At 40.6% G+C, this 27,327-nt stretch overlaps 1 protein-coding gene across 4 annotated transcripts; it reads right to left on the minus strand.

Annotated features, from left to right (window-relative positions):
- Window positions 1-4,231: 4,231 nt before the first annotated feature.
- Window positions 4,232-26,916, minus strand: C8H5orf24 (chromosome 8 C5orf24 homolog). Of its 4 annotated transcripts, XM_039485377.1 has the most exons (4): window positions 26,736-26,910; window positions 8,609-9,039; window positions 6,605-6,684; window positions 4,232-5,775 (listed from the first exon to the last, which is right to left on the minus strand). In XM_039485377.1, exons 2-3 carry the CDS (start codon window positions 9,033-9,035, stop codon window positions 6,644-6,646), a joined length of 468 nt encoding a protein of 155 aa, XP_039341311.1. In that variant the 5' UTR covers window positions 9,036-9,039; window positions 26,736-26,910; the 3' UTR covers window positions 4,232-5,775; window positions 6,605-6,643. The 4 variants fall into 4 exon arrangements, with proteins under 4 accessions (XP_039341311.1, XP_039341308.1, XP_039341310.1 ...); XM_039485374.1 differs by lacking the exon at window positions 6,605-6,684 and having other exon boundaries at window positions 26,736-26,916; XM_039485376.1 differs by having other exon boundaries at window positions 4,232-6,684; window positions 26,736-26,908.
- Between the last annotated feature and the right edge of the window lie 411 nt (window positions 26,917-27,327).

The following is a 27,327-nucleotide window of genomic DNA, read 5'->3' on the forward strand; positions in this document are numbered from 1 at the left end:
TGGAAGGAGCTGGAGTGTGGCCATGACGCGGCTTCTAGGAGCCGCATGGAGCAGCCCCCAACCCTGTGCCCCAGCTGGAGTGCCAGAGCGGGATCATGCTGTGGCTTGCGGGAGCTGTGGTGTGGCCCCCGAACGTGTGCCCCAGCTGAAATACCAGAGTGGGGCAAGCACCAGAGCCCGCTCCCCAGTGGGAGCTCATGGGCCAACTTAAAACGGCTCGTCGGCCAGATTCAGCCTGCAGGCCATAGTCTGCCCACCTGTTATATAGAGATTTTGATTTTAGAGCCAAATTCTCCAAGGATTCTGTCCACGCTGGGCATCTCCAGAAGCTGAGAACGGATCAATTGATGATTACCTGTTCTGTTAATTCCCTCCAAAGCACCTGGCATTGGCCACTGTCGGAAGACAGGATATTGGGCTAGATGGACCTTTGGTCTGACCCACTATGGCCATTCTTATGTAGGGGCTGAGTAAGACTTTCCCTGCAATTGCACTTCTGGACTGTTGTGGGTCATGCCAGGTCTGGGCACCTGAGTAGGGAGACTGTCTCTCTTGTGTTCTCAATGACACCCTCGACCCCCATCCTTGCTGGGCCTGGGCAGCAGCAAAGAGGAAGCTGACTGATTTGAATGCAGAGGGAACAAGAGCCCTGGGGGTGTGTGAGGAGAAGCCTAGATTGGGACCAAAAAAAAAATGGTAGAAAGACTGGGACTGCAGGTTGGCACGGGAGGAGGGAAATGGGACTGGGATTGGGGAGGAAATCTGGGGGGCCTGGACAAGGAAACAGAGCAGGGAGAGAGGACAAATTGGATGAGGACAGGAATGAGGGAGATGGACTGAGAATAAGTTGGGCAGAGGGAAGAGGGGGGCAAGGAGACAGATCTGATAAAGAAATGAGGTGTAGGGGGAGAACTGGGATTGGATTTATTATAACTTAATTTATTATAATGTAATAGTTAAAACAAGGTCAAAATTAAATATTTCAGAATATGTAATAGGGCAAAAAAATCTACTTTCAGATTTCAACTTTTAGTCCTCAATTAGAATGAAGTGAAATTTAGAAATCTCTATTTCCCTGGGAAGGAATTTTTGTTTTTTCAACAGCTCTAGTTCCAATCCTGCTAATGACCCATGTCAATATGATGCCACCTAATGGAATTTGTTGTGAGTTTTTTCTGTTTGCTCTTTTAAAAAAATTAGAAAATTACACACATACAAATCTACATTAAAAGAACAATACTGTATTGCGAAGTCAAGCACTCAAAAGTAAGGAAATGCCACATTTAAGATTGCCTGTGCAACTTTAAATTCAGCCCCCTTGTGCTTATGCATTATGATAGTCTAATTACACAGGCACCTTTAAATTGGACACTTCCTAATGTTTGAGTGCTTCATTTTGCAATCATAATACTGTTGTTTTAATGTAGTTGTGTGTGTAATTATCTAAATGTGGTACTAACATAGAAAATACTTGAAACAGAGCACCAGCCTACACATTGTTTACTATGTACATCACAAAGGACTAAATAATAACACTCATTTTCACCATTATAGAAAGTTTTATTTAATAATTAGAACAGGCTTTTGTGGTATGCAAGGTAAATAGCATGTACCATAACGATCTGAGTCAAATCTTTATAACTGTTTTGACATAACACTTAGCAGTTCTACAATGCTTTTCATCTTCAAAGTGCTTTAAAATCATTAATTAGTCCCGCCAGCACCCCCGCAAGGTAGGCAAGTAATTTTATTTCACTTTTATAGATGGGTAAATGAGGTGGACCTGTTCCAAGGCCAGAGAGAATCTGGGCCAAAGCCACATTTAGAATTTAGGAGCTTCCTGGCTGCCAGTCCTATGTGCTTAGACTGCCAGTCTCTCAAATATAAAACAATATTCAACCATAGACAGAGATCCTAGTAAAAATAACAAGCAAAGCAATGAAGCAAGCCAGCCAAGCCTTTATTTCTCACAATACAGCTTTAACGCTACCTTCGGAACATTCTTAATTTTGGTCTCAATGTGAAAGGTGGCTCTGCCTAGCCACCGTCTCACCATCTTTAACATTTATTATTTCCATCAAATAATTTCAAGTGCATTTAAGTACTTCCTAGTGGCCCAGGTCAGGCATCAGGGCTCCATTGGGCTTCATACTGCACGAAAGCATAAAAACCAGCCCTGCCTCACAGAAAAGCTTGATATCTCACCAAGTAAATAATGTCTCTCTCAAACAAAAGGACAGTCACCACTTTGAAAACTTTCCCAAGATGCCCTACTTGCTTAACAGCCATCCAAACATTGCTGTGAGCAGTGTCAAAAAACTGACACTCCTGGAGTCTCTCATCATGAATAAATCATAATGCGGTTCTGTCGTCAGCGACTCTGCACCTGGCATTATACACTGCCTGCATATTGAGGGAGCAGATTGTTTTGCGATTCTTATTGTTCAATTCATTATGTGGCAGAGAGAACACAATAGCCATGTGAGTGGTAAAGTAGCTCCCAGCACAGCTAAAAAGCCAGTATTGTCATGTGATATAATTGACTTTGTATTGTATACTTAAGGTCTTATGGAAAACTAACGGATTTACTCATTTTCCCCTAAGAATTGCATCTGAAAACTGATCTATACAATAAGATGTGGTAGACTGCCTGGAGTCTGACTCACTCTGTTCTAAATATAGCCAATCGCCTTGAAAGCCAGGGCACTTTGACTTAAACTGGTGGTAGTTCTATCAAAACTTGCATTGGATAACTTTTCTGAGCAACAGCCACTATACTCCTTTGCATAGTCACAAGCTATAGATTCTAAAATGATCCATCCCTAACCACATTTAGTGTTCTTAGAGTACTTACTACAGAGTAAAGTATTTAGATTGCCTACACCCTCTCTGTCCCCAAAGTGCAGCTGCTTCGATAAGTATAGTCCTCCTTACTCCATAATTACTTACACCATAGGAGCAACACAGGTTTGTGGTATTTTTCCAAAGGGTTTCCCTAACAATGTAATTACCCACACTGGAATGTAGCCAGGACACAGGGATGAACACACTGCACCTACAAAAACTGCCATATTTAATGACTGGGACAAAAGGTTGGAATACTCCAGCTTACACTCAAAGAGGATGGCTTTGCCTCTTTAACTTTATAACCATTCATGAGACTAACAGATTTCACCTGCCTACAAATATTTAATAGTCTTCTGCTTTACATTTGACTTTCAAATGATTTTTTCAGTGCAATATACAGACTATGAAAGTTGGTAAACCCAGCACTTACTATTCCTTCCCCTTCCTTTGTATCTGTAAAGACCACATAATGTACTGTTTTAAACAAACAATCGGCAAATATTTCAGTGCTATGGTTTTGGGGGTTTTTTTGAGAGAGTTTTAAATCTAATCTCAGAAGCCCAAAACTAATGAATACCACACAAAAATAAACTGGATACATGCAACCCAACTCATGAGCAACTCTAAAATAACAAATTGTCATTCACATGCAGTGAAGAAAGGGAAAAATCAAAAAGGAAGTACAACGGAAGTTTGCACAGTGTTGTTATAAACAATAGTATAAACAGAGCTTTTAATCTATTTATGTACTTGTATGACACCTCCCCCCCTCCAATGACTGTCATATTTAAGCATCAACAGAAGGATAATTTCAAAGTTATGAAAACTACCTTGGCTACATTTTCCATTCAATAATAAAAGAGTTGCCACTTCTCTATTTTCTGATAACTTGCAATACAAAGTGGGATTTTTTATTAGGCCACAAATCTGCTGGCACTCGCTTATAAAGAACACTTGGCCATTTATCACTAACAAATATAAGCATCAGCTTAGCAAATCCTGTACTGAAGAAAAAAATTAAGTCATGTGGTGACATCCCTGTGGGGGTGAGGAGGTGGGGGGAGAAATCTGATCTAGTTAGAGGTCTTTCCTCTCTCTCTCTCTTTAAAAAGAGCTGAAAATATATAATGTTTGGGGCAAAAGGAAAATAAGAATGGATTTAAAATATAATCCATATAATAAATGGCATAACATTTGCAGTATCAAATTTAGGTCACTTGAAAACATGAATGAAGTAAAGCAGAAGGAAAAGCAGCATCCATACATTCACAAGAGATGAGTTAATCTAAGGCCTTATTGAAAAATAGCTCACAATGCTGCCACTCCATCTTCTTTAGAAAGAGAACAACCAAGTTTCAGAATGGTGTAAAACAAGAATAAAATATTTGGTTTTAATGTATTGACTTTATTAATAAATATACATCCATATGGTGATGTAAATACAGATCATGAAGACTACTCCATTCCCATACACATAATTGCACATGAGTAGCTCAAGTTCATGGACATAAAAACAAACAGCATCTAAACAGGCTTTTTACAGCAGAGAACAGGGTGCTGATATTAGATATTTATTGGGTAATTGTCTCCTCCAAAATAACCTGTGGGAAAAGCAAACTGTGAAAGATTAAGGAATCAAAGTGGTCCAAATTACTACATGATAAGCAAAATCTTCCTAACAATTTATCCTACAATCATTATACTTGCAAAAATTTGAAAACATAGATTTGCCTACATGGGGAGAATAATCACTAGGAAAAGGCTCTAGTGTCTACTAGAGTTCAAAAACATATTTAAGCAATGTTAAAATATATGTATTATAATAATAATCAAGGGAACAAACTTTTGTGATCAGAAATGAAGTTTGCAGTTCCAAGTTTTTTATGATTATGATCAATTGCTTTGTATTTTTAATTTTCTGTTGGAATAGCATTAAACTTTACTGTACATGTAGTACAAAGAACAGCAGAGTCACAGCTAAAGTAACCTTCAGACAAAAAATCTTGAATTGCTCTGCCTTTTAAAGCTCTTCAAAATGGATAAAAAAAGTGAAGTTCTGATCTCAATTACTTCATATGTTGCAGATAAAGGTAATTCTTTTCCCAAACATATCACTCCACTGACTAGGTTTGGTTTTGTCCTGACTGAATCCAAAGAAAACTTCCAGACAAAATGAAAATGTATTATTTCAGAACAAAGATGTTTAATGGGACTTATATGAAGTTGTGTGTGATTAATTAAAAGCAAATACAATGTATAAAGAATGTGTTGTTTTAATGACAGAGCTAACAGTGGATATTTAAAAATGCCATTTTAGTATTAAAAGTTAGCCACTTTCTGACAGATATTTTTTCCTGACAGTATGTGCTGCTAGCATTCTGAAAATGTACAGTGCAAAACTTCAAAAATAATAGCAAAATTACTGAATTCTAAAGTTGATGTAAATTTAATTGGAAATTGAATAGCAGTTACTGGATGTATTTTAAACAATGGCTTTTGAATTCTCTATTACTTAGGTTTCACTTATGTATAAATAAGACATTAGAAATGTGATATTTAAAAAAATCATTAAAAACACAAAACTTGACATGTAGATCATTTTTCTCAACAGTGTTAGTACATAACAGTAACCCTATCTTATGAAGAGCAGAATTATTGTACATAATATAAAATTAGCGATTTACCTTACAAATAATGTTTTCATACTATAGTGGAAAAGGCCAGTTTTCCCATTGATAATATCAAAGTATAGGCATTAACATGCTGTTTCAGTGTTTGTCATGACAACAGACAGTGTTACAAAAAAAGCACAATATATTCTGTAGATTATATATAATAGGCAAAGCAAAAACATTTGAAGATTCCATTCGTATTTCACTTTGACTTCTTGACTTCTCGCTCTTTCTCCCACAGCATGGCACCAGTAAACTGCAGTTATGGATGAAATAAACCAGAATAAGGAAGTGCCCAACATTGCACTTTCTGGTCTCATTGCTAAATCCAAGGTGCCAAGTGGCCCTTTACAGATGCCATGAACACATTTTTCTACTTTAGTTCATCCTTTCACAATTGACAACGTTCATTCTTTTTACTGGGATTATATTTCATCTGATATTAATAAACACTATAATGAATATAAATTGTTTAGATGATTTCATTATTTCATCCACATACTTGAATACAAAATTCATTATTCTAGTAGAACAATAATACATCTGCATTATCTCCTGACACACGGCACAGCACCATTGAGTAGATGCACAAGTGAGAAACGAAACGGGTGAACAGGATAAACAGAAGGAGGTAAGAAGTGGCATTATTTGAAGGTACATTGGTGACATGCAAAGTGTTCCTTGACAGCGAGGTGTGACACTCCTGTAGTTATTACATTCAGCTGAAGACGACTGCTTTCCAGGAAGAGTTCAGGAAACTTAAAGCAGCCTTTTGTTGAAAAATCATCTGATAAAACAGCCAATATAACACATATCCTGAGGGTGAATTAGCTCATGTTAGCTTTTTGCGTGTATCAGAAGTTACACCATTCTGAGAAAAATTACTAAGAGTGTCATATTTTTCAGTTTGTTGAGGAACAGAAAGTGTAACTTGATTTTATAGCTTCAGCATGGAGAAACTATATTTTAGTAGCAGTTTAGCTGCCATTAGTTTACACATTGACTAAGGAGCCATCCAGTATTGTTGAGGTTCATTGTCTTAGTTGCCAGTGCATACATAGTCCCTCAATCACAATTCAACCCACCTATTGTAAAGTACATCATAAAGTCCAGCTCATTATGTGTTAGGCATCACTGGAACACCTGAAGGCTTGCTGCTTTTTTCCTGATAAAAAAGGTATGAAACATGACATCTGTTTCTTAAGTTGTCATTACTGAAATCAGAGTTCTCATCAAAATTACAGCAAGCCAGACTTTACCTTACAACAAAAGTATTGGTACTGTTCATTTTCAACAAAAGCTCTAATTAACCTGAAAGCTTCTGTTCCCAAAAACCTGCAAACATTATATAACTCCCACCGGTATTTGAAGCTACAAATTCAGTATAATTTTAAACTATATTTTAAACAATTTTAATGTAAACTTTCTTCCAGAATTAAAAGCTTTAACTCTAGCAAGAGCTATTTAGAATAAATATAACAATATGCAATATTGAGGAATGTTATTTTCCAAGTATAGGTGGGTGTGTACCTATTACACACACATGCACTTTTTTAAACCAAACACACCCAGTTGAAAACGGAACTGCTTAGATGCAGGAAAGGTCTCAGTTTGAGTCAGAAAAAGATATTTATAGTTAACCAACATAGCTTTTCAACTTGCATGCATAGATTAATTCCTATGAAATGCTTTCTATCTGGGGTCTAGCAATTTGGTAAACTGCATCCTGTTTGAACCAGCTATACAGTTTGCTATTATGAATCATGAAAATGTTATCCTTTGGTAGATATATAAGCTTCCATAACTTAAATATAGTATAAACGTTAAACAATGGGATAACTGTATTCCTGGAACATCTGGAAAAACAAAATCTGAAAAGCTGGCAACAGTGTAAAAAAGTTTAATCTATAAACATATTAAATTAGTACTTTAAAACTTATTAACTGCTGCCATCAAAGCACATACTGTGAAGGCAAAAAACAGTTTATGTAGCTATTTACAGATTTAAGAACATACTGCTTAATATTACTGTCTATTCAGTTTGTTACTAGAATTAACAGTACTTATTTTGTAGTTATTTATAAAATATATCAGATTTTTAATTAATTATTTGCAGTTTGGTATATGCACTCTCAGGCATTTTTTAAATTATACAGCAGAATCCTGTAAGTAGCATAACTACAAGATCTGCCATTACCTAAAGGCAAATTAGCTCATGTTTGTAAGGCGCTTTTGAAGATGCAAAGCGCTGCATAAATGTTTATTATTATTATTATTACTACACATTTTCAAAAAATATTTTTGGAACATCAGTGAGACCTGCCAATGCTACAATAGAGCAAATAAACACTGCCTGAAATTAGCACTTTAAAAAAAAATAGTTTTTAAAGTTTCAAAATATTTATGAACAATTGAGGTCTGTATCAGGTCTAGCAAAAGTGGAAAATTTAGTTTGCTCTCTATTCACAAAACCCACAGGCATATCAAAACTGTAACAGATTCTCACTTGTAAAATAGTCCAGAATTGTTTGTTTTGTTTCATCAGTTATAAATTCTTCTGGACAAGATCTTTATTATGGCCTAGGCTCACTTCATAGCCAACAGCCAGATAATGTTTTCCTGCTTATCTCAATTTCTTGGTGCATAATCACACAATTAAATTTTTCAGACAATAATTGTGAAGCTCAGGATATGAATATTACTTTAAAGAAACACACAAGGGCATAATTTAAGAGTTTACTTATAAACCTATGTAAAAAACAAAAACAAAGCAATACCTATGCCTTTTCATGTTACATTAAAAAATAATGGATTGCACGTTGGACATATAAACAAAAAAATAGGATTTGGAAAGCCAAAGTTATAGAAATATTACATAAAAATGTGAGAAACATGCCAAGACTCAGTTTAAAAAGGATTAATTAGGAAATGCTATCTAATTCCTTTCTTTCACTCATTGGGTTGTTTGACTTTACTACTAGTTTCACCAGCAGCATGTACTCCTCTGTTATGCACCATAGGATAGGGAAAAGCTGCACTGCCACAAGTATAACTTAGATTTGCAAGCCGTGATAGAGCTTTAATGCTACCTGGAGGTCTGCCTGGGCTGACTTTGTATCCTGCAGCTTTAGTTGTACCCAAGGGTCTGCCTGGACTTGTTTTAAATCCAGCTGCTTTGGTGGTCCCAAGAGGTCGACCTGTGCTGGTTCGGTACCCCGCTGATTTTGTGGTCCCCGATGGCCTTCCACGTTTACCAGATCGGTTGAGGTTTTTCTTTTTCTTTAGTTCATCTTTTGTCTCTATATTCCTGCCACTTGTGGCCTGCAAGTGTGTTTCATTTAACGTGTCTTGTCTCTGGCATGCAATTGGTTTGTGGCTGACTGTGTGGCTGTATTTGCTTTGCTGTGTAGAATATAAGTCAAACTGATCAGTGGATCTCACATTGTCTTCGTTAAGGCAAGAACTCTTGCCAGTCCCACAGAAAGCTGTATTACTGCTGGCAACAGGATGCATCATTTTTCTACCAAAAATAAAAGACAAATATGTATAAATATATAACATGACATAATTTAACCAAAAACATTCTCTTTTCCAACAGCTATGAAGATTCCCTAAAATTAGCCTGAACTGGCTTGAATGCAAACCACTTAAGGAAACAAGATGTCTATCAACAGATTCAAAAAATCAAAGGTAGCATGACATTTAAAAAAATATCTTTCAAACACATAAAATGATGTAAGAAGTGCATCAACAATAAAATTTAAGTGATCTGGGCTTGAAATATCCTCTCACCCACAGTGCTTTGGAAGCTTTCCTGGGTGAATCTAAACTTTCGTTTGGGGAAAACAATTCTAGCCACTTAGTTGCATCAATAACCTATCAAATGAAAAGCAATACAGTGTCATCTTCCTGATTCAGCAGATGGCTCCCAGTGCTTCTGCTGCTGCTTCTAAGTTTCCCATTACTGCTGCAATGGGAAATTAATAAACAATTTCACTGCTGCTACCCAGAACTTTGTGGAAAACATACAAAATGATAAAAATCCAGTCAATTTAGTTCTGCTGCAGGTTAAGAAAGCGACAAACAGCAGCTGAGGCAAGAACTATCCTAAAACAAAGGCTGTCAGTGAGTAGATTAGCAGAGTCACTCTCTCCCTTCTCCCACTCCATTACTACTATCAAAGCAGGCAGCAGACTTTGGAACAGCAAGGGGAAACCAACAAAGAAAAAGATCACTCAATTCATTCAGGGGGCTTGAAGGAAGGTGGAGCTTAAATGTATCCAACACCTATTAGCCTGAGCTAACACTCTACTAAGATGAATGTGATCAGCTCAAATCTCTCTGAGTCATGGTTTAAATTGGTTCCCTTTCAAACAGAGTTGGATCACACTTCAAAGTTTTTTTTTACAACCAGAAGTAACTGTAAGCAGTAGGTGCTCAGCACCTCTGAAAATCAGGCCAACACCTGCCACTAACTATTCCATTCAAATACATTTTAAGCTACCTTTCACAGAATCGAGAAAAATATTGGCACTTGAGAAATAAATAAAACTTGCACAGCACAACTCCTCACTATACTTGGCATAGCTGTTAGTCACATCTAAAAACATCAAATTCACACACACAAATTAAGAATTGAAACAAATAAAGCACACAATATGTAAGGTTCATAAAACTTCCAGAGACAACTGTTGTACAGAAGTCACCCTGCCAACCACATCTTTCCTAAAGAGTAATGTGTAAATACATTCATTTTAACATCTTTAAACAGTGACTTGAATTTTAAAATTAGTAATTAGATACATTATTGTAAGGAGCATGGAACTTGCACTGACATTAATGAGAGTTCCTTGTGTGCTGCAAAGGGAAAATATTCCCCATAACCATTAAAGAGCTGTTCATGGCTCATGGAACTTTTTAAAACATTCTAGTTGAACAAGTCTGCAAATATACCCTATTTTATGTGCCATCTTTCCATATGCTTTATAACATTCATGTGAAATAACATTTTCTTACTGAAAGACATAGGACCAGATCTGCTTTGCATCACACCACTAGCAAAATCTGATGGGATAGAGCTGCCATAATCAGTCACGAGACGATCAACTCACTACAGAAGTAACAGCTCCTACACCGTTATCCGCCTCTGCCCTTGCTGCTGACATAAGGGGCATGGCTAGGACACCCTTCACTGATGATCAACTTCAGCTCGGGGCTCTTGGCAGCAAATGTATCCTTTAAGATGTTTTAACTTAGGCCTGGGATCCAGACCAGCACATGGCAGTCACAGGATAGAGGGAGTGCAACGGTCACATTAGCACACAGCCTATGCTGTGTAGTTCCTAAGCCATAGCTGATGATCTGGCACAGAATCTTTTGTTTATGAAATCCCAGTGGGTCACTTTGAAATTATAGTACTAGCAGAAGTACAGATCCTGCATAGGACTCCATCAGCACAGACCCCTGTAGTACTGCAGAGTAGCACTGACTTCAACAGTAGGAATTTTTATTATTATTATTTCCCTCATATAAACAAGGTTCTAGATGAGTGCCTAGTGATATTTTTAAATGAATGCCAAATCTAGCTCTCACCATCTCCAGTCATGCCAATTCCATAACCTTCTTTGGCAGCTTCTCCCATTTCTGAACAGTGCATTTAGTGATGCCAATTTTTCCTAAAACATTCTCTGCTGTAGCCCATCACTTCTTGTTCTGTCCTTGGTGATGGAGAATAATTGATTCCTATCATTTTTAGTACATCCCTTTAGTTATATGTACACAGCAAGCAGGTCTCCTTCTCTAAACTGAACACGCTTCATAGTCTTATTTTTCCAAAGCTTTTATTGTGTGCGCTTCTTTCCTCTGACCTTTCTTCAGTTGAACTCATCTTTTATTAAAACTTGCTATCCCAAAATGAATGCACTGTGCCCCAACTGAGGCTTAACCTGTGACTGGAATGGAACAGTTCTCTTTATCTCCCCAACACTACCATACACATGCCCACTACCCATATTAAGGATAGAGAGAGAGAGAGACAGACAGAGCAGGTACTGAATGGGCACCAGTAATGCAAATTTCAGTCTCCCTGTGGATTTAAAAATGTAATTTGTGATAGCAGATTATGTGATATGAACAAGTCTCAAAACATTTACCCAGCAGCTAACATCCTGAGATCTAAGCCTAAAAATCAGAGTGAAAAATACCTGTGCAGTCATACAACCTAAGGCCTTACTTCTGTTCACAGCACTTAATTTTATCATGTTTTAACAATAATCATATTTACTACATTTTTAAATGTAACTCACTATTAGGACGGGCCAAATAGCTGGAAAAAAATTCTGAATAGTCTCTAACCAGCCAGCTGAACGCTGCAAAAAAAGTTTTTAAATAAACGAATCTTTTTGCTGAAAAATGGGATTTATAATGGAAGTTTATTAAATAGCCATAAAGATTTGATCCAAGCAGAAACATGGAATGCAAGGTTTCAGCCAAAGAGTGACAATTGATAATTTTTAACAATTGATTTTACTGGCTTTTAAAGGTATAAGACGACCAAAAAAAAAAAAAATCTTACAGATTCATACATATTGCACAAATCCCCATCAATACTGCAAAGCAATTGTGGCCTGTTATGTCAATAATCTGCAAATTAAGGGTTTATAGCATCCTGTGCCTTTATGATGTAACAACTTCTTACATATCATGTTAATAATTCACACATTAAAAGGAGTGACCCTTATGTTTCCAGAGATTTGCCTTGGATTTTTTTATTATTTTTTTTTAAATTAAACCAGCAGAATAAAGTAATATCACAGCCAGACCTTCCGAATAGCTTCACAGGGTAAAATCTCCAAAAAGTGTATCAGCACCTTTTGTCTGCACATCACTTCAGTGCACTCTAATCCTAATGTACAAAAAGGTATGCACCTGTCTATGATGTTCCAAATGGGTTGTCTGTTCCCCAGCTGGTAGCACCCCTTTAAGGCCATGTACACAACTGAGAATTGACCTATTTCTAATTGAATGTGTTGGGCATAACTGATTTAAGCACAAACTGTTCAGTATATTCATATTAGCTAAGCTTATTTATATTTTGAATCACTGTAGTTTTGCCTCACTTCCACACTAGCACCATTCTACCCTTTTTCTGTTGTAATGCCTTCTAGATTCCTATCATGCAGATCCCAGCACAAATCTCAAGAGAAGTAGATCCTGAGACATTTGGAAAGGCCACCAGTGCACTCTTGGACAGTAGTGGGAGGACAATTTGAACCATTTTAGCACTGTCTACACAGAAACTAAATTTATACAGGCTGAAACCACTCAGACTAAGAAAGTATTTAACCCTGCTGGAGGCAAACCTAATCCAAACACTATCTGGAATACACAAACTATTTGGAGTACATGTATGTGGCCATGAAGTGCCTTACAAGCATGACAAGGAGAGCACAGTTTTCAGCATGGCAAATTTATCCAGTATATACTAGGTCAGTAGCCCTTTATGTTAAATATAGGAAAAAGAGAAATATAATAAACGGCTTAGCATAGCCAGACTTAAATAGTATCACACAGTTGCTTGCAGGGTCTATTTACTGGCAGAAAGAATTCACAACAATATAAAGGTTGAGTCTCTTTTCCCAGAGCTGATATCTCTCCCCAGCCACCTCTCTCCTTCAGAGGGCATAGCATTCATAGCAGTTGTAATCAGTTCCAGTTGGGGCATTTGCTGCTTCCTATTGCCTGCATTAACCCCTTTCTTCCTTCTAAGGTACATGGGTATATAAACCTTATCACAGTGCATATGCACTGCATGTGTAAATATGTGAACATGATTTTACATGTGCAATATTTAAATATAGATGCGGTAATAATGTATTAAATGGTTGTTATAACAGATTCTCTGTGCACTATAATTCAGATTTGTTGAGCAACACATGGTGGAGCAGTCATGAAACCATAGTTAAGATTGCATTACAATTTCAGTTTCAAAGTAAGAATACCCAGTAATCCTGTGTTGTTTAGAAAAGGACAAAAAAATGTAAGATACAATTTGGGAAGGGGACGAATTTTTGGTGTGGTAATAACAGAGGTAAGTAGTTAGCATCTGTAAAAAGCTGTCAAAAATCTTCTGATTTTAACAAGGCAGCATCTCACCTCTCTTTCAACTCTTCAATATAGTTTACATTATAGAATTGCCTGAGACGTCTCATGACACAATGCATGAATGAGGGTTCTGCAAATTCTCCTTTTGTGTCTCCTTTTGTGTCACCTTTGTATTAGTGTAATGGAAAGATATAACAAACAGCAAGTAAGCACACCATGCATATGATGCTAGATTTGTATATGTTGATATAATATCTGAGAACATTAATCAGAGTAATAATCAACATTTTTTCCTTCAATATCTCATTTGAACATTGGCGTGCAGGCTCCAGCTTTCAGGAGGAGCTCACGGCTCTCCAGTCTGCATCAATGGCCCAGGCACAGAGAAAGTTGGCTTCAGCTGAGCAAGAGCAATGTCAAACAGGGAATTGGACAGAATGACAGAACAGACAACGATGCACAAGGAAGGCAGTCATAGAGAGCATTGCCAGGCAAATAACAACACCCCCCCCAAATTCCTAGCCCCATTTTCCTCCTATTCAGAGAGTCTACCATCCCCTGCCATCTGCATCCCCTCTCCCCACTGGGAACAATGAGTCTTGCCATGGCTTCCAAGATCCACCTCCCCAACCACTCCAACACTACAGCAGGGAGTTCTCACCCGCAAATATATACCACTAACATGTAAAATACTGCAACTTCATCTTTGCGTACATACTTGCACTTACTTCTGACAAGTGATAAAATTCTCTAGAGACAAATGTTACCTGTCTATAATTGAAGATATCAGAATTGACACATGAGGAGCAAAGCGCAGATCAGAGAGAGTGTTTCAGAGGTCTCGCAAAAGGGGGGAGTCTGAAAAAAGGTGAGACAATCCAGTTAAAAACAAACAGGGATTTTTTTTTGAATGCTTATTCTCTTTGTATCACTTTTTTCATCATGCTATGAAAAATTCAAGTATTGCTAAAGTTTACATTCTTTGTTTTTATTTGTGCCATTTTTAATGAGATTCTTTCAAAATAAGTTTTTAAGACTCATGTTCAGAGTGGAAGTGACTTTGTTGGCAGAGAGATGTACAGTACAAGTGAGGACTGGTCTACACACAAATTTGTATTGGTTTAGCAAAAGGTGCGATTTAAAACCCATTCAGTTAAACCCATGGAACTGTGTGTGTCGACACTCTTAAATCAATGTAAACCTGGCTGCTATTGATTTATCTTACACCTGTAAATTTAGATGAGCAAGGTAAACCAATATAATCATTTGTAAACCAATATAAGTGCATCCTCACAACAGTTTGAACCAATTTAATTAAATTGGCTTTCAAACCAATCTAACTTAAACCAGTGCAGCTTCTGTGTATAAACAAGCCATAAGAACCGGTAATATGAGAGATGGGTATTATGGTAGTGAAAAAAATATTATTTTAGCTACTTATTTCCCTGCTTTTAGGGGTTTATGTTGGTGTCACTTAAAAAACTTCTTCTTTCATATGGCGATAGTCAAACAGTGAAAGCAACAGTATGATTACAGTTGGATCTTAGGAAATCTCTTATCCAGTCCAGAGCAGAGGGGGCAGCCATGTAAATGGCTGAGACACCTCCAGGAAGAGCATGGATTGGGCAACTGTCCACGATGTGTCTGACAGTTTGCATCAGACCACAGTCGCAGTTTGGTAATTCCCTTGCTTTCAATCTATGGAGTAAGTATGCGCGCCTTCCATGTTACATGCAGATATAGTTTAGAGCTGGCCATATGCATGTGGGGAAGAGAAGCCTGGCACTTGCTCAGCTGGGTCATCAATTAGATTTTTGTTTGGTACATCAGCAGCCGTCCAGGCTTTAGACCATCTTCCATGAACATCCTTATCTTCCATAAGGAGAGCTGTGGCACGAGACCAGAAAGGTTTTCTTGATTTTAGTCAGTGGCGAGGGGGTGTTAAAAATTATAACTGGTTGTAAACAAAGGGGGTTTTATGGTAGTTTCTTTTTTTTTTTTTTAATAGGTGTTGCTGTGGCAGAAAGAAGAGAACAATAAGCCAGAGGATTTGGGAAAAGAGGGATGGGTGGCCTAGGGAACTCCTCTATAGTGAAGCACGGAAGCTCTACTAGTGCTACACAGGAGTCAAAGAATGCAAAGTTCTTCCCTGGAACTTGCAAGGCATTTCTGATGGGGACACCAGCAGGTCCCAGCCTAAAAAAAATACAGCTGGTTTGTCACCAGGACAAGATAAACCCTTAATGGCAACCTCAATAATGTTAAAGCAGATTAACTTCCCAAATACTCTGAATGTTTGACAGTAAGATTTGCTGATCTGTTAATACAAAGCATAAAATCATCGAAATGTAGGGCTGGAAGGGATCTCAAAAAGTCATCCCGTCCACCCACCTGCACTAAGGCAGGACCAACAAAAACTCCCAGACCATCCCTAACAGATGTTTGTCCAACCTGTTTTTAAAAACTTCCAGTGATGGGATTTCCACAACCTCCCTTGGAAGTCTATTCCCAAGCTTAACTATCCTTACAGTTGGAAAGTTTTTCCATACTGCAGATTAAGTCCATTACTTCTTATCCTACCTTCAGTGGACATGGAGAACACTTTGATCACTCTTCTCTTTATAACAGTCATTAATATATTTGAATACTATCATGTCTCCTCTCAGTCTTCTTTTCTCAAGACTATATATGCCCAGTTGTTTTAACCTTTTTTATAGGTCAGGTATTCTAAATTTTGTATCATTTTTGTTGCTCTCCTCTGGATTCTCTTCAGTTTATCCACATCTTTCCTAAAGTGCTGTGTCCAGAATTGGACACAGTACTCCAGCTGATGCATCACCAGTGTCAATCAGAGAGGGTCAATTACCTCCAGTATCTTACATACAACACTCCTGTTAATACATCCCAGAATGATATTAGCCTTTTTTGCAGCTGCATCAGATTGTTGACTAATAATCAATTTGTGATCCACTATAACCCCAGATCCTTTTCAGCAGCACTTCCACTTAGTCCATTATTCCCCATTTTGTAGTTGTGCATTTGGTTTTTCCTTCTTACACGAAGTACTTGTATTCATCTTTATTGAATTTCATCTTGTTGATTTCAGATCAATTCTTCAATTTGTCAAGGTCATTTTGAATTCTAATCCTGTCCTCCAAAGTATTTACAACCACTTCCAGGTTGTTGTCTTCTGCAAATTTTATAAGCATACTCTCTGCTCCATTATCCAAGTCATTAATGAAAATATTGACTAGTACCACACCCAGCACCAACCCTTGAGGGACCCCACTAGATACATCCTCCAAGCAGGAGAGCAAACCACTGATAACTACTTGCTGAGTACAGTCTTTCAGTCAGTTGGGCACCCACCATTTAGTAATTTCATCTACACCGTATTTTCCTAGTTTTCTATGGACATGTGAATGTCATGTGGGACTATGTAAAAAGCCTTACTAAAATCAAGATATATCACATCTACTGCTTCCCCTTATCCACTAGACCAGCAACCCTGTCAACAAAGGAAATTAGATTACTTTGGCATGATTTGTTCTTGACAAATCCATGCTGGCTATTCCTTATCACCCTATTATCCTCCATGCGCTTACAAATAGATGGTTTAATAATTTGAGGCTGCCACTAATATTTTTATGTGTTGCAAAACCTAAGAATGGCCATACTGGGTCAGACCAAAGGTCCATCCAGCCCTGTCTACCGACAGTAGCCAGTGCCAGGTGCCCCAGAGGGAGTGAACCTAACAGGCAATGATCAAGTGATCTCTCTCCTGCCATCCATCTCCGCCCTATGACAAACACAGGATAGGGACACTATTCCTTACCCATCCTGGCTAATAGCCATTAATGGACTTAACCTCCATGAATTTATCTAGTTCTCTTTTAAACCCTGTTATAGTCCTACCCTTCACAACCGCCTCAGGCAAGGAGTTCCATAAGCTGACTGTGCACTGTGTGAAGAAGAACTTCCTTTTATTCGTTTTAAACCTGCTGCCCATTAATTTCACTTGATGGCCCCTAGTTCTTATATTATGGGAACAAGTAAATAACTTTTCCATATTCACTTTCTCCACACCACTCATGATTTTATATACCTCTATCATATCCCCCCTTAGTCTCCTCTTTTCCAAGCTGAAAAGTCCTAGCCTCTTTAATCTCTCCTCATATGGGCAGGGCTGCCCAGAGGATTCAGGGGGTCTGGGGCAAAGCGGGGGAGCTGCGGCGCTTGTACTCACCTGGCAGCGGTCCAGGTCTTCGGTGGCATTTCAGCAGCGAGGGGCCCTTCGGCAGCACTGAAGGACCCCCTGCCTCTGAAGACCCAGAGCGACTAAAGGGCCCCCCGCCGCCAAAATGCCGCCAAAGACCCGGACTGCTGCCAGGCCAGGGCTCGCAGGGCATTTCGGCGGTGGGGGGGCCTTCAGTCGCTCCACCTCTTCAGCAGCACTGAAGGGCCCCCCGCCACCGAAGACCCAGACCATCACCGGGCCAGGACTTGTGGGGCCCCTGCAGGGCCCAGGACAAATGGCCCCACTTGCCCCTCCCGGGAGGCCCTGCATATGAGACCCGTTCCAAACCCCTAATAGTTTTAATTGCCCTTCTCTGAACCTTTTCTAATGTCAGTATATCTTTTTTGAGATGAGGAGACCACATCCATTTGCAGTATTCAAGATGTGGGCATACCACTGATTTATATACGGGCAATAAGATATTCTCTGTCTTACTCTCTATCTTTTTTAATGATTCCTAATATCCTGTTTGCTTTTTTGACTGCCGCTGCACACTTCATGGACATCTTCAGAGAACTATCCACGATGACTCCAAGATCTCTTTCCTGATTAGTTGTAGCTAAATTAGCTCCCATCATATTGTATGTATAGTTGGGGTTATTTTTCCCAATGTCCATTACTTTACATTTATCCACATTAAATTTCATTTGCCATTTTGTTGCCCAGTCACTTAGTTTTGTGAGATCTTTTTGAAGCTCTTCACAATCTGCTTTGGTGTTAACTAACTTGAGCAGTTTAGTATCATCTGCAAACTTTGCCACTGTTTACCCCTTTCTCCAGATCATTTATGAGTAAGTTGAATAGGACTGGTCCTAGGACTGACCCTTGGGGAACACCACTAGTTACCCCTCTCCGTTCTGAAAATGTACCATTTATTCCTACCCTTTGTTCCCTGTCTTTTAACCAGTTCTCAATCCATGAAAGAATCTTCCCTCTTATCCCATGACAACTTAATTTACGTAAAAGCCTTCGTCAAAGGCTTTCTGGAAATCTAAGTACACTATGTCCACTGGATCCCCCTTGTCCACATGTTTGTTGACCCCTTCAAAGAACTCTAATAGATTAGTAAGACATGATTTCCCTTTACAGAAACCATGTTGACTTTTGCCCAACACACAGAAGAACTTAAATTGTCTGACAATTTTATTCTTTACTATTGTCTCAACTAATTTGCCCGGTACTGACATTAGACTTACCAGTCTGTAATTGCTGGGATCACCTCTAGAGCCCTTTTTAAATATTGGCGTTACATTAGCTATCTTCCAGACACTGGGTACAGAAGCTGATTTAAAGGACAGGTTACAAACCATAGTTAATAGTTACGCAATTTCACATTTGAGTTCTTCAGAACTCTTGGGTGAATGCCATCTGGTCCCGGTGACTTGTTACTGTTAAGTTTATCAATTAATTCCAAAACCTCCTCTAGTGACACCTCAATCTGTGACAATTCCTCAGATTTGTCACCTACAAAGGATGGCTCAGGCTTGGGAATCTCCCTAACATCCTCAGTTGTGAAGACTGAAGCAAAGAATTCATTTAGTTTCCCCGCAATGACTTTATCGTCTTTAAGCGCTCCTTTTGCATCTCGATCATCCATGGGCCCCACTGCTTGTTTAGCAGGCTTCCTGCTTCTGATATACTTTAAAAACATTTTACCACCTTTTGAGTTTTTGGCTAGCTGTTCTTCAAACTCTTTTTTGGCTTTTCTTTTTACATTTTTACACTTAATTTGGCAGTGTTTATGCTCCTTTCAATTCACCTCACTGGGATTTGACTACCACTTTTTAAAAGATGCCTTTTTATCTCTCACTGCTTCTTTTACATGGTTAAGCCAAGCCACAGTGGCTCTTTTTTAGTTCTTTTACTGTGTTTTTTAATTTGGGGTATACATTTAAGTTGGGCCTCTATTATGGCATCTTTTAAAAGTGTCCATGCAACTTGCAGGGATTTCACTCTAGTCACTGTACCTTTAAATTTCTGTTTAACTAACCTGCTCATTTTTGTATAGTTCCCCTTTCTGAAATTAAATGCCACAGTGTTGGGCTGCTGAGGTGTTCTTCCCACCACAGGAATGTTAAATGTTATTATATTATTGTCACTATTTCCAAGTGGTCTTGTTATAGTTACCTCTTGGATCAGTTCCTGTGCTCCACTCAGGAGTAAATCAAGAACTGCCTCCCCCTTGTGGGTTCCTGTACCAGCTGCTCCAAGCAGCAGTCATTTAAAGTATCGAGAAATTTTGTGTCTGCATTTCGTCCTGAGGTGACATGTACCCAGTCAATATGGGAATAATTGAAATCCCCCACTATTACTGAGTTCTTTATTTTGATAGCCTCTCTAATCTCCCTAAGCATTTCATCGTCACTATTACTGTCCTGGTCAGGTGGTCGATAATAGAGCCCTACTGTTATATTCTTATTAGAGCATGGAATTACTAGCCATAGAGACTCTATGGAACATGTGGATTCATTTAAGGTTTTTACTTCATTTGATTCTACATTTTCTTTCACATATAGTGCCACTTCTCCCTCCCCCTCCCCCTACGCACAACCTGTTCCATCCTTCCGATATATTTTGTACCCCGGAATGATTGTGTCCCACTGATTGTCCCCACTCCACCAGTTTTCCGTGATGCCTATGATATCAATATCGTCCTTTAATACAAGGCACTCTAGTTCACCCATCTTATTATTTAGACTTCTAGCATTTGTGTACAAGCACTTTAAAAACTTGTCACTGTTTATTTGCCTGCCCTTTTCTGATGCGTCACATTCTTTTTTTATGTGACTATTTCTCATCTGATCTGGCCCATACTGTTATCCTCTTCCATCCTCTCCTCCTGACTAAAACCTACAGAATCTCTATCAATAGGCTCTCCTCTAAGAGAAGTCTCTGTTCAAACCACGTGCTCCTCTGCAGCAATTGGCTCTCCCCCATCTCTTAAGTTTAAAAACTGCTCTGCAACCTTTTTAATGCTAAGTGCCAGCAGTCTGGATCCACTTTGGCTTAGGTGGAGCACATCCTTCCCGCATCCCAAAAGTTTCCCCAAGTCCTAATAAATCTAAATCCCTCTTCTACACTATTGTCTCATCCACACATTGAGACTCTGAAGCTCTGCCTGCCTACCTGGCCCTGCATGTGGAACTGGAAGCATTTCTGAGAATGCTACCATAGAGGTCCTGGATTTCAGTCTCTTTCCTAGCAGCCTAAATTTGGCCTCCAAGACGTCTCTCCTACCCTTCCCTATGTCATTGGTACCTATATGTACCACGACCAAGTCTGATAAAGTTGGGTACATATTGCTTTTTGGTATCTGCTGGAGAATGAATTGAAAGCCTTATGGGGTGTTATTAACTGTGACCCAGGAATCTCTTAGTACTGACAGACAGAGGGCACAGAGGGTGTAGAGTGTTTTACAGGGACCCCTGAGGGCAGGTCTATGCATAATAATTCATTAAAGCATGGCATGTGAGGTCCCTGAGAGCCAGTAGCCCACTGAACATACTAATCACTGCAAAACATATGTATGCATAATATTTAAAAGCGTTGTGTCAGTACTGAAAATTCTGTTTTGAAGGCAGGTAACCAAGAGGTGACATGTCTCAGACCAGTTCCTTTTAAGCAGATGGTCGTGTATTAGGCATTATACATCTCTCAATGGATGCCTGTTTGCATATTGAGCTAAATGTTAATCGAGACTGCAAAATTTTCAAGAGAGGAAATTTACAGGGAGAAAAACAGCAAGAAAGGATCTTGTTTACAAGCAAAGACAATGGATTGTTGGGGTATATTTAGGGGTGGATCCTTCACCAAGGAAGCAAACTAATAGTGTGTCTGTCTTATGAATGGAGGATGACAGGCAGCCAAGCCTGGCTATAAAATGTTGGAAGGACCTGAGCATTGCTCTATAAAACACGAAAGTATCTAGTTAAGTCAGTCTACCTCATAGAAGGCATGTTATGATTTCATTTTATATGTAACCATTTGTTTCCAATACTTCTACTTTTTATCACTTATATCTCTATGTTACTTGTTTTCACTATAATTGTACCTAAGTACTGTGTGTTAAGCAGAGTGGTGACCTGAGGAGTAACTGGTAAGCTGAGGTGTACTGAGAGTGTCCGGTGGGGCTAGACACTCTAAGGAGATGCCCAGAGGTGGATGGACAGGGTACATCCTGATGAAACCTTAACTATCACTAATCATAGTTTTTGTTTGTGTTAATATAACCTTATGCTTTAAGCTTAGAGCTACTGGGACCTCTCTTTCACCACTATGGTCTATCCAACACGATGATGGAAACTGTGCTAACACTATGTTTAAATCAGCTTCTCAGTTCAAAGAGACAGAGAGGGTATTTTTAAAGAATAATATTAGCCAAGCCATGTCACAGACAAACCCCTAAGGTCTTAACTCGTGCAGTGTTTGATGATAGTTGTCAAACACCATGCCCTCTACTCCCTCCTTAACTATGGGTTAGGCTGCTTTTGTGGACAGAGCCAAAACATGTTCAACAACAGAGGTGGAAAGCATCAATCACCACTAATAATCAGTTGATCATAATTTCTTACAATGCGTATTGAACATGGCTCAACTTACCTACATTAATGGGACAACTATTTCCAGCACAGGAAGTGGAGTCCTGTCCACAGTAGGGAGATTTCCTGCCTAATGTTAACACCAGTGGTAACAATATAAAATGGAAGTTGTAGTGCTGACTCACAGATGATGTTTTTAACAATATTGATAAGACCTGTTCTGAATAGGTTTACCTGACGCAGAGTTAAAAATTATGACAATAACTGGCAGAGCATCTACACTATGGCTCTCAACACTGTGAATACCATTAGAGTTGAAGTTGTGTTGACAAAAATAGGACATTTTAAAAAGTGGTCCTAGTGTCCTTGCTCGAATTGTGCTAGAAATAATGTTTAAACATAACTAACCTTCTTTTCTGAAATCTCTTGCTACTGAATTACCAACTCCATTGGTGGCTATCACAGTGATACAGCTAGTGCAGACTTGGCACCAGCATTATATCATCTTGTCATCTAACTTTGATTAGAGCAAGTCTGCACGATGTGATAATAAAAATGCCAGAAGTCACCAGTGTTCTATTTGCACTAGTATTCCCAACTGTTGCTGCCACTGGTGAAGCTGCAACAGTGGAAGAGCAAGGTAGAGTGTTTGTAAAGTCTAGCATATACAAGGCCATAGCATGGACAGTACTGGTAAGATGCTGAGTGTGAAGCTACAATGTTATGCAGTGCAGGTTCCCAAAATGTGCCACAGATTATTATTTTGGAGGAGCACATTCTATCTTCAAACTTCCAAAAGAAGTCACATGCTATATTGTTTTTACTGCTTCAACCAAAGGATACAGACAATGAGAGATACACTGGCATACAACATCTATAAAATGAATTATATCCACAAATAAAAGGAACTGTACAAATACCTAAAAAAAAGTTAATATTTATCAACTCAGTTTGTACAAATTAACTCCTGTGAAATTAAGATCTTGTTTGTTTTTTAAAACACTAAATGCTTACTTTTGCAACTTGTAAATAAAGCTTTAAAAATAGTTTATAAAAAGAAACATTCACCTATCTTGAGTATTCCAGTGAATTAAATAGGTTTATCTCAATTATGTACCCGGCAAAATAGAGCTTAAATATTTAGATTTTGGTTATCTATCATTTATTCAATACTCCAATAAAGTTCATTCACCTGCCAAAAAAACCCAACACACTTGTCCAGTTTTTGAATATTAAATTTGAGAAAAATGCCTAGTCTGTTAAATGGGTAGAGAGAGCTTTCACTCAATTTTAGAGATTTTATTAAAGCAACATATTATAGGTGTTCTGATGACTATATCACTTTATAACATCTCTTTAAACAAAATCTAACTGTTGTAACAATTTTGGGTTGGTGTTTGTTTGTTTCTGACATTTACATGGCAAGGATTTATAAACTTGTTGAAATTTCCTAAATAAATTAAATATGCACAAGCTACCTGTAAATCCTAATCTCCAACACCAGCAAACTTTGTATGTAGTTTTTTGAAGTCCTATCAGTATTTCTACAACACACACCACCAACCCACCTAAACATACATGCAAAAGTACAGTCTATTTCTGAAGTTAGATAAGAGTTTCTCAAGCTTCAGTCATGAAGCATTTCCTGGTGACCCATAGAGAGCAGATTGGTCACATAGTATGGCTTTTTATTTTGCATTTGCTAAATTATATTTTAAAAAGCTAAACAAATATTAAATTATTTCCTAGTATTACCCCTCTACACAGACAATTGTTATAGATGTCACAAGGATGTCAAGAAACTGTGAATGACAGGAGAGTGAGTGTGAATGACTGAATGGGAAGAAAGCAGTCTATTAGACTCTCTCTGTACTAAGAAGTGTTCAGAGATTCCTGAACCAAAACAAGGTACCACAAATAAATTAGAATTGTGATCCTTGGCTTGATGACACAGCCAGCTACTGCAACCTTTCCTCATACTGAATGGCACTTACACAAGTAGCCTCACTGACTTCAATGGAGCTACTTACTCAAGCACTATGCATTAAAGGTTGCAGTGGCCCTGCATTACCAAGCCAAGTCATAATCTACCTAGGATAGCATGTGTTCAGTTTAAAGTCCACTTGCTAGGCATATTTAACAATTGCCACTTGGATTCTTACACAGAACCACAACCACACACATCTATCTGAAGAAAGATAAAAAATAATAAACTAGAGTAAGAGACCCTTTGACCCTGCCCGAGGAACCAGCTGTAACATATTCATTTATTTTTCTAATCATCTTAAACTAATCTAGGGTCACACTCCAAAAGCAACTTCTTGCTATTTCTGTATTTTGTGGAGAGTTATAGAGAGAAAAATCATAGTATTAATCCCCTTTAAATATATGCCCAGTGATAAACACATGTAAAATAAACAATCGAGACATAAATATCCACTAGCTAACTGCACTGAAAGTGTTATATACTATTAAGTACACACTAAAGGAAATAAATAGGTACTATTTATATGCACTAATGGAAATGTGCATTATTTACATGCATTACAATAGTACAGTATATACTAATAAACATGCACAAAAGGAAATTAACAGAGACAATGCAGATGCACTCAAATTATGTGATAATGAAAATATGCACTATTCATGTAAATTAAACAATATGCCTGCCTAATAAATATGTACTGTTTACATGCATTAAAATTCCATGCACTAATTGAACTATGCACTAAATGGAAAGTTCAAAAAATGTGAATTAAAAAGAATATGAACTAAAGAAAACAAACAGATGATTTCAAGGCACTACAAAGACTCTGTACTAAGACAACATGATGTTCAGCTCTCCCTGCTGCTTAGAGGCCAGAGAAATGGGCAACAAACAAGAGGGGGAACAGGTTGCACAGCTGCCCCCACCCTGTGGGCATCTGAGTTGGGATGTCCCTCCTCACAGTATTTGCAGGGGAGGTTGTCCAGCTGCTACCCCAACCTCCAGGGTAGCTGAGGATTGCCCAGCTGCCACCTCCCTGGGGCACTGATAGAAGGAGATGGAGAGTAACCCAACTCTATCACCTCCCCATCATGGGCACTGAGATAGATACGTGTTTAGAGGAGTTCCCAGCTCTGTCACCTTGTCCCCAGAGAATTGAGGAAGTAGATGAGGGGCAGCTTTACTCAAGTCTGTCACTTCCCCACAGAGAAAGGAGACCTGGGAGAATGGTGTTAAACATGTTCCCCAGGGCAATAAAGGAGATGGGGGGGGCCCTACTCCACCTGTCCCCACCCCCCCAGCACTGAGGGAGGGGATGGGGGCTCCTGCTCCACTTGTCCCCTTCCCCTCGCACTGAGGGAGGAGATGGGGGACCCCTACTCCGCCTCCACCCCCGGCACTGAGAGAGGAGATGGGGAGGCCCTGCCCCCTCCCCCCCCCGGCGCACAGGAAAGAGATGGGGAGGCCCTGCCCCCCTCCCCCCCCCGGCGCAGAGGGAAGAGATGGGGAGGCCCTGCCCCCCTCCCCCCCCGGCGCAGAGGGAAGAGATGGGGAGGCCCTGCCCCCCTCCCCCCCCCGGCGCAGAGGGAAGCGATGAGGGGGGCCCGGCTCCCCCCCCGGCGCTCAGGGAAGAGATGGGGGGCCCTGCTCCCCTCCCCCCCGGTGCTCAGGGAAGAGGGGGGGCTGCCCCCCTGGCGCACAGGGAAGAGATGGGGAGGTCCTGCCCCCCTCCCCCCCCGGCGCACAGGGAAGAGATGGGGAGGCCCTGCTCCGCCCCGGCACTGAGAGAGGAGATGAGGGGGGCCCTGCCCCCCTCCCCCCCGGCGCGCAGGGAAGAGCGGAGGGGCGCCCTGCGCCCCCCCCGGCGCTCAGGGAAGAGATGGGGGGCCCTGCTCCCCTCCCCCCCGGCGCTCAGGGAAGAGATGGGGGGCCCTGCTCCCCCCCCCGGCGCTCAGGGAAGAGATGGGGGGGCCCTGCTCCCCCCCCGGCGCTCAGGGAAGAGCTGAGGGGGGCCCTGCTCCCCCCCTGGCGCTCAGGGACGAGCTGAGGGGGGCCCGGCTCCCCCCCCCGGCGCTCAGGGAAGAGATGAGGGGGGCCCTGCTCCCCCCCCCGGCGCTCAGGGAAGAGATGAGGGGGGCCCTGCCCCCCCCCGGCGCTCAGGGAGCAGCTGCCTGCGGCCCCGCCGGGCCCGAGGAAGGGGTTCCCGTCCCTCCCGAGTGGGTGCCCGCTGACTGAGTCTCCATCTTGCCCGCCCGCCCGCCGCCTCTTCCCGGGGCTCGGCCCGGACCTACCCGCAGGGCTGCCGGACCGCGGCGCCTCCCGTCCTCGGTTCGGGGTGTCGGAGAGGCCCGGATCGGACGAGTCCGTGCGGCCCCCTCCCCCCAGCACACAGCGACCGGGCCCGGCCGGGTGGCTGCAGGCAGCGGGCGGGGAGCGGGGCTGCGGCGTGCGCGGGCGTGCGGGGCGCGCTCCCGACAGGAGGGGGCGGGCGAGCCTGGCGGCCGAGTGGGGAAGCGGGCGCGCGCTGGGGCGGTTAACGAAAGAGGGGGGTGGGGGACAGGCGCCGTGGGGAGAGCCTGGGTCTGGGGAGAGACTAGCGACAGTTAGTGGATAGGGCACGCGGGGAGAGAGTGGGGCAGTAGATGGAGGGAGAAGTAGGGTGGGGGTGGGGGTGGGGTCCTAGAGGGGAAAGGGCGCAGTGGGGAAGTAGATGTGGGGCAGCAGTGGGAAGGAGCAGTAGGATGGGAGTATAGATGGAGGGAGGTCTGGGGGGCAGTGGAGAGTAGATGTGGGGGGGAGCACTGGGGTGAGAGTAGATGTGGGGTGATTCAGTGGGGGTGTAGCTGGAGATCAGTGGGGGGTGTAGATGGAGGAAGGTCCTGG

The sequence above is a fragment of the Mauremys reevesii genome, linkage group 8 (genome assembly GCF_016161935.1).
Source record: "Mauremys reevesii isolate NIE-2019 linkage group 8, ASM1616193v1, whole genome shotgun sequence".
Lineage (NCBI taxonomy): Eukaryota > Metazoa > Chordata > Testudines > Geoemydidae > Mauremys > Mauremys reevesii.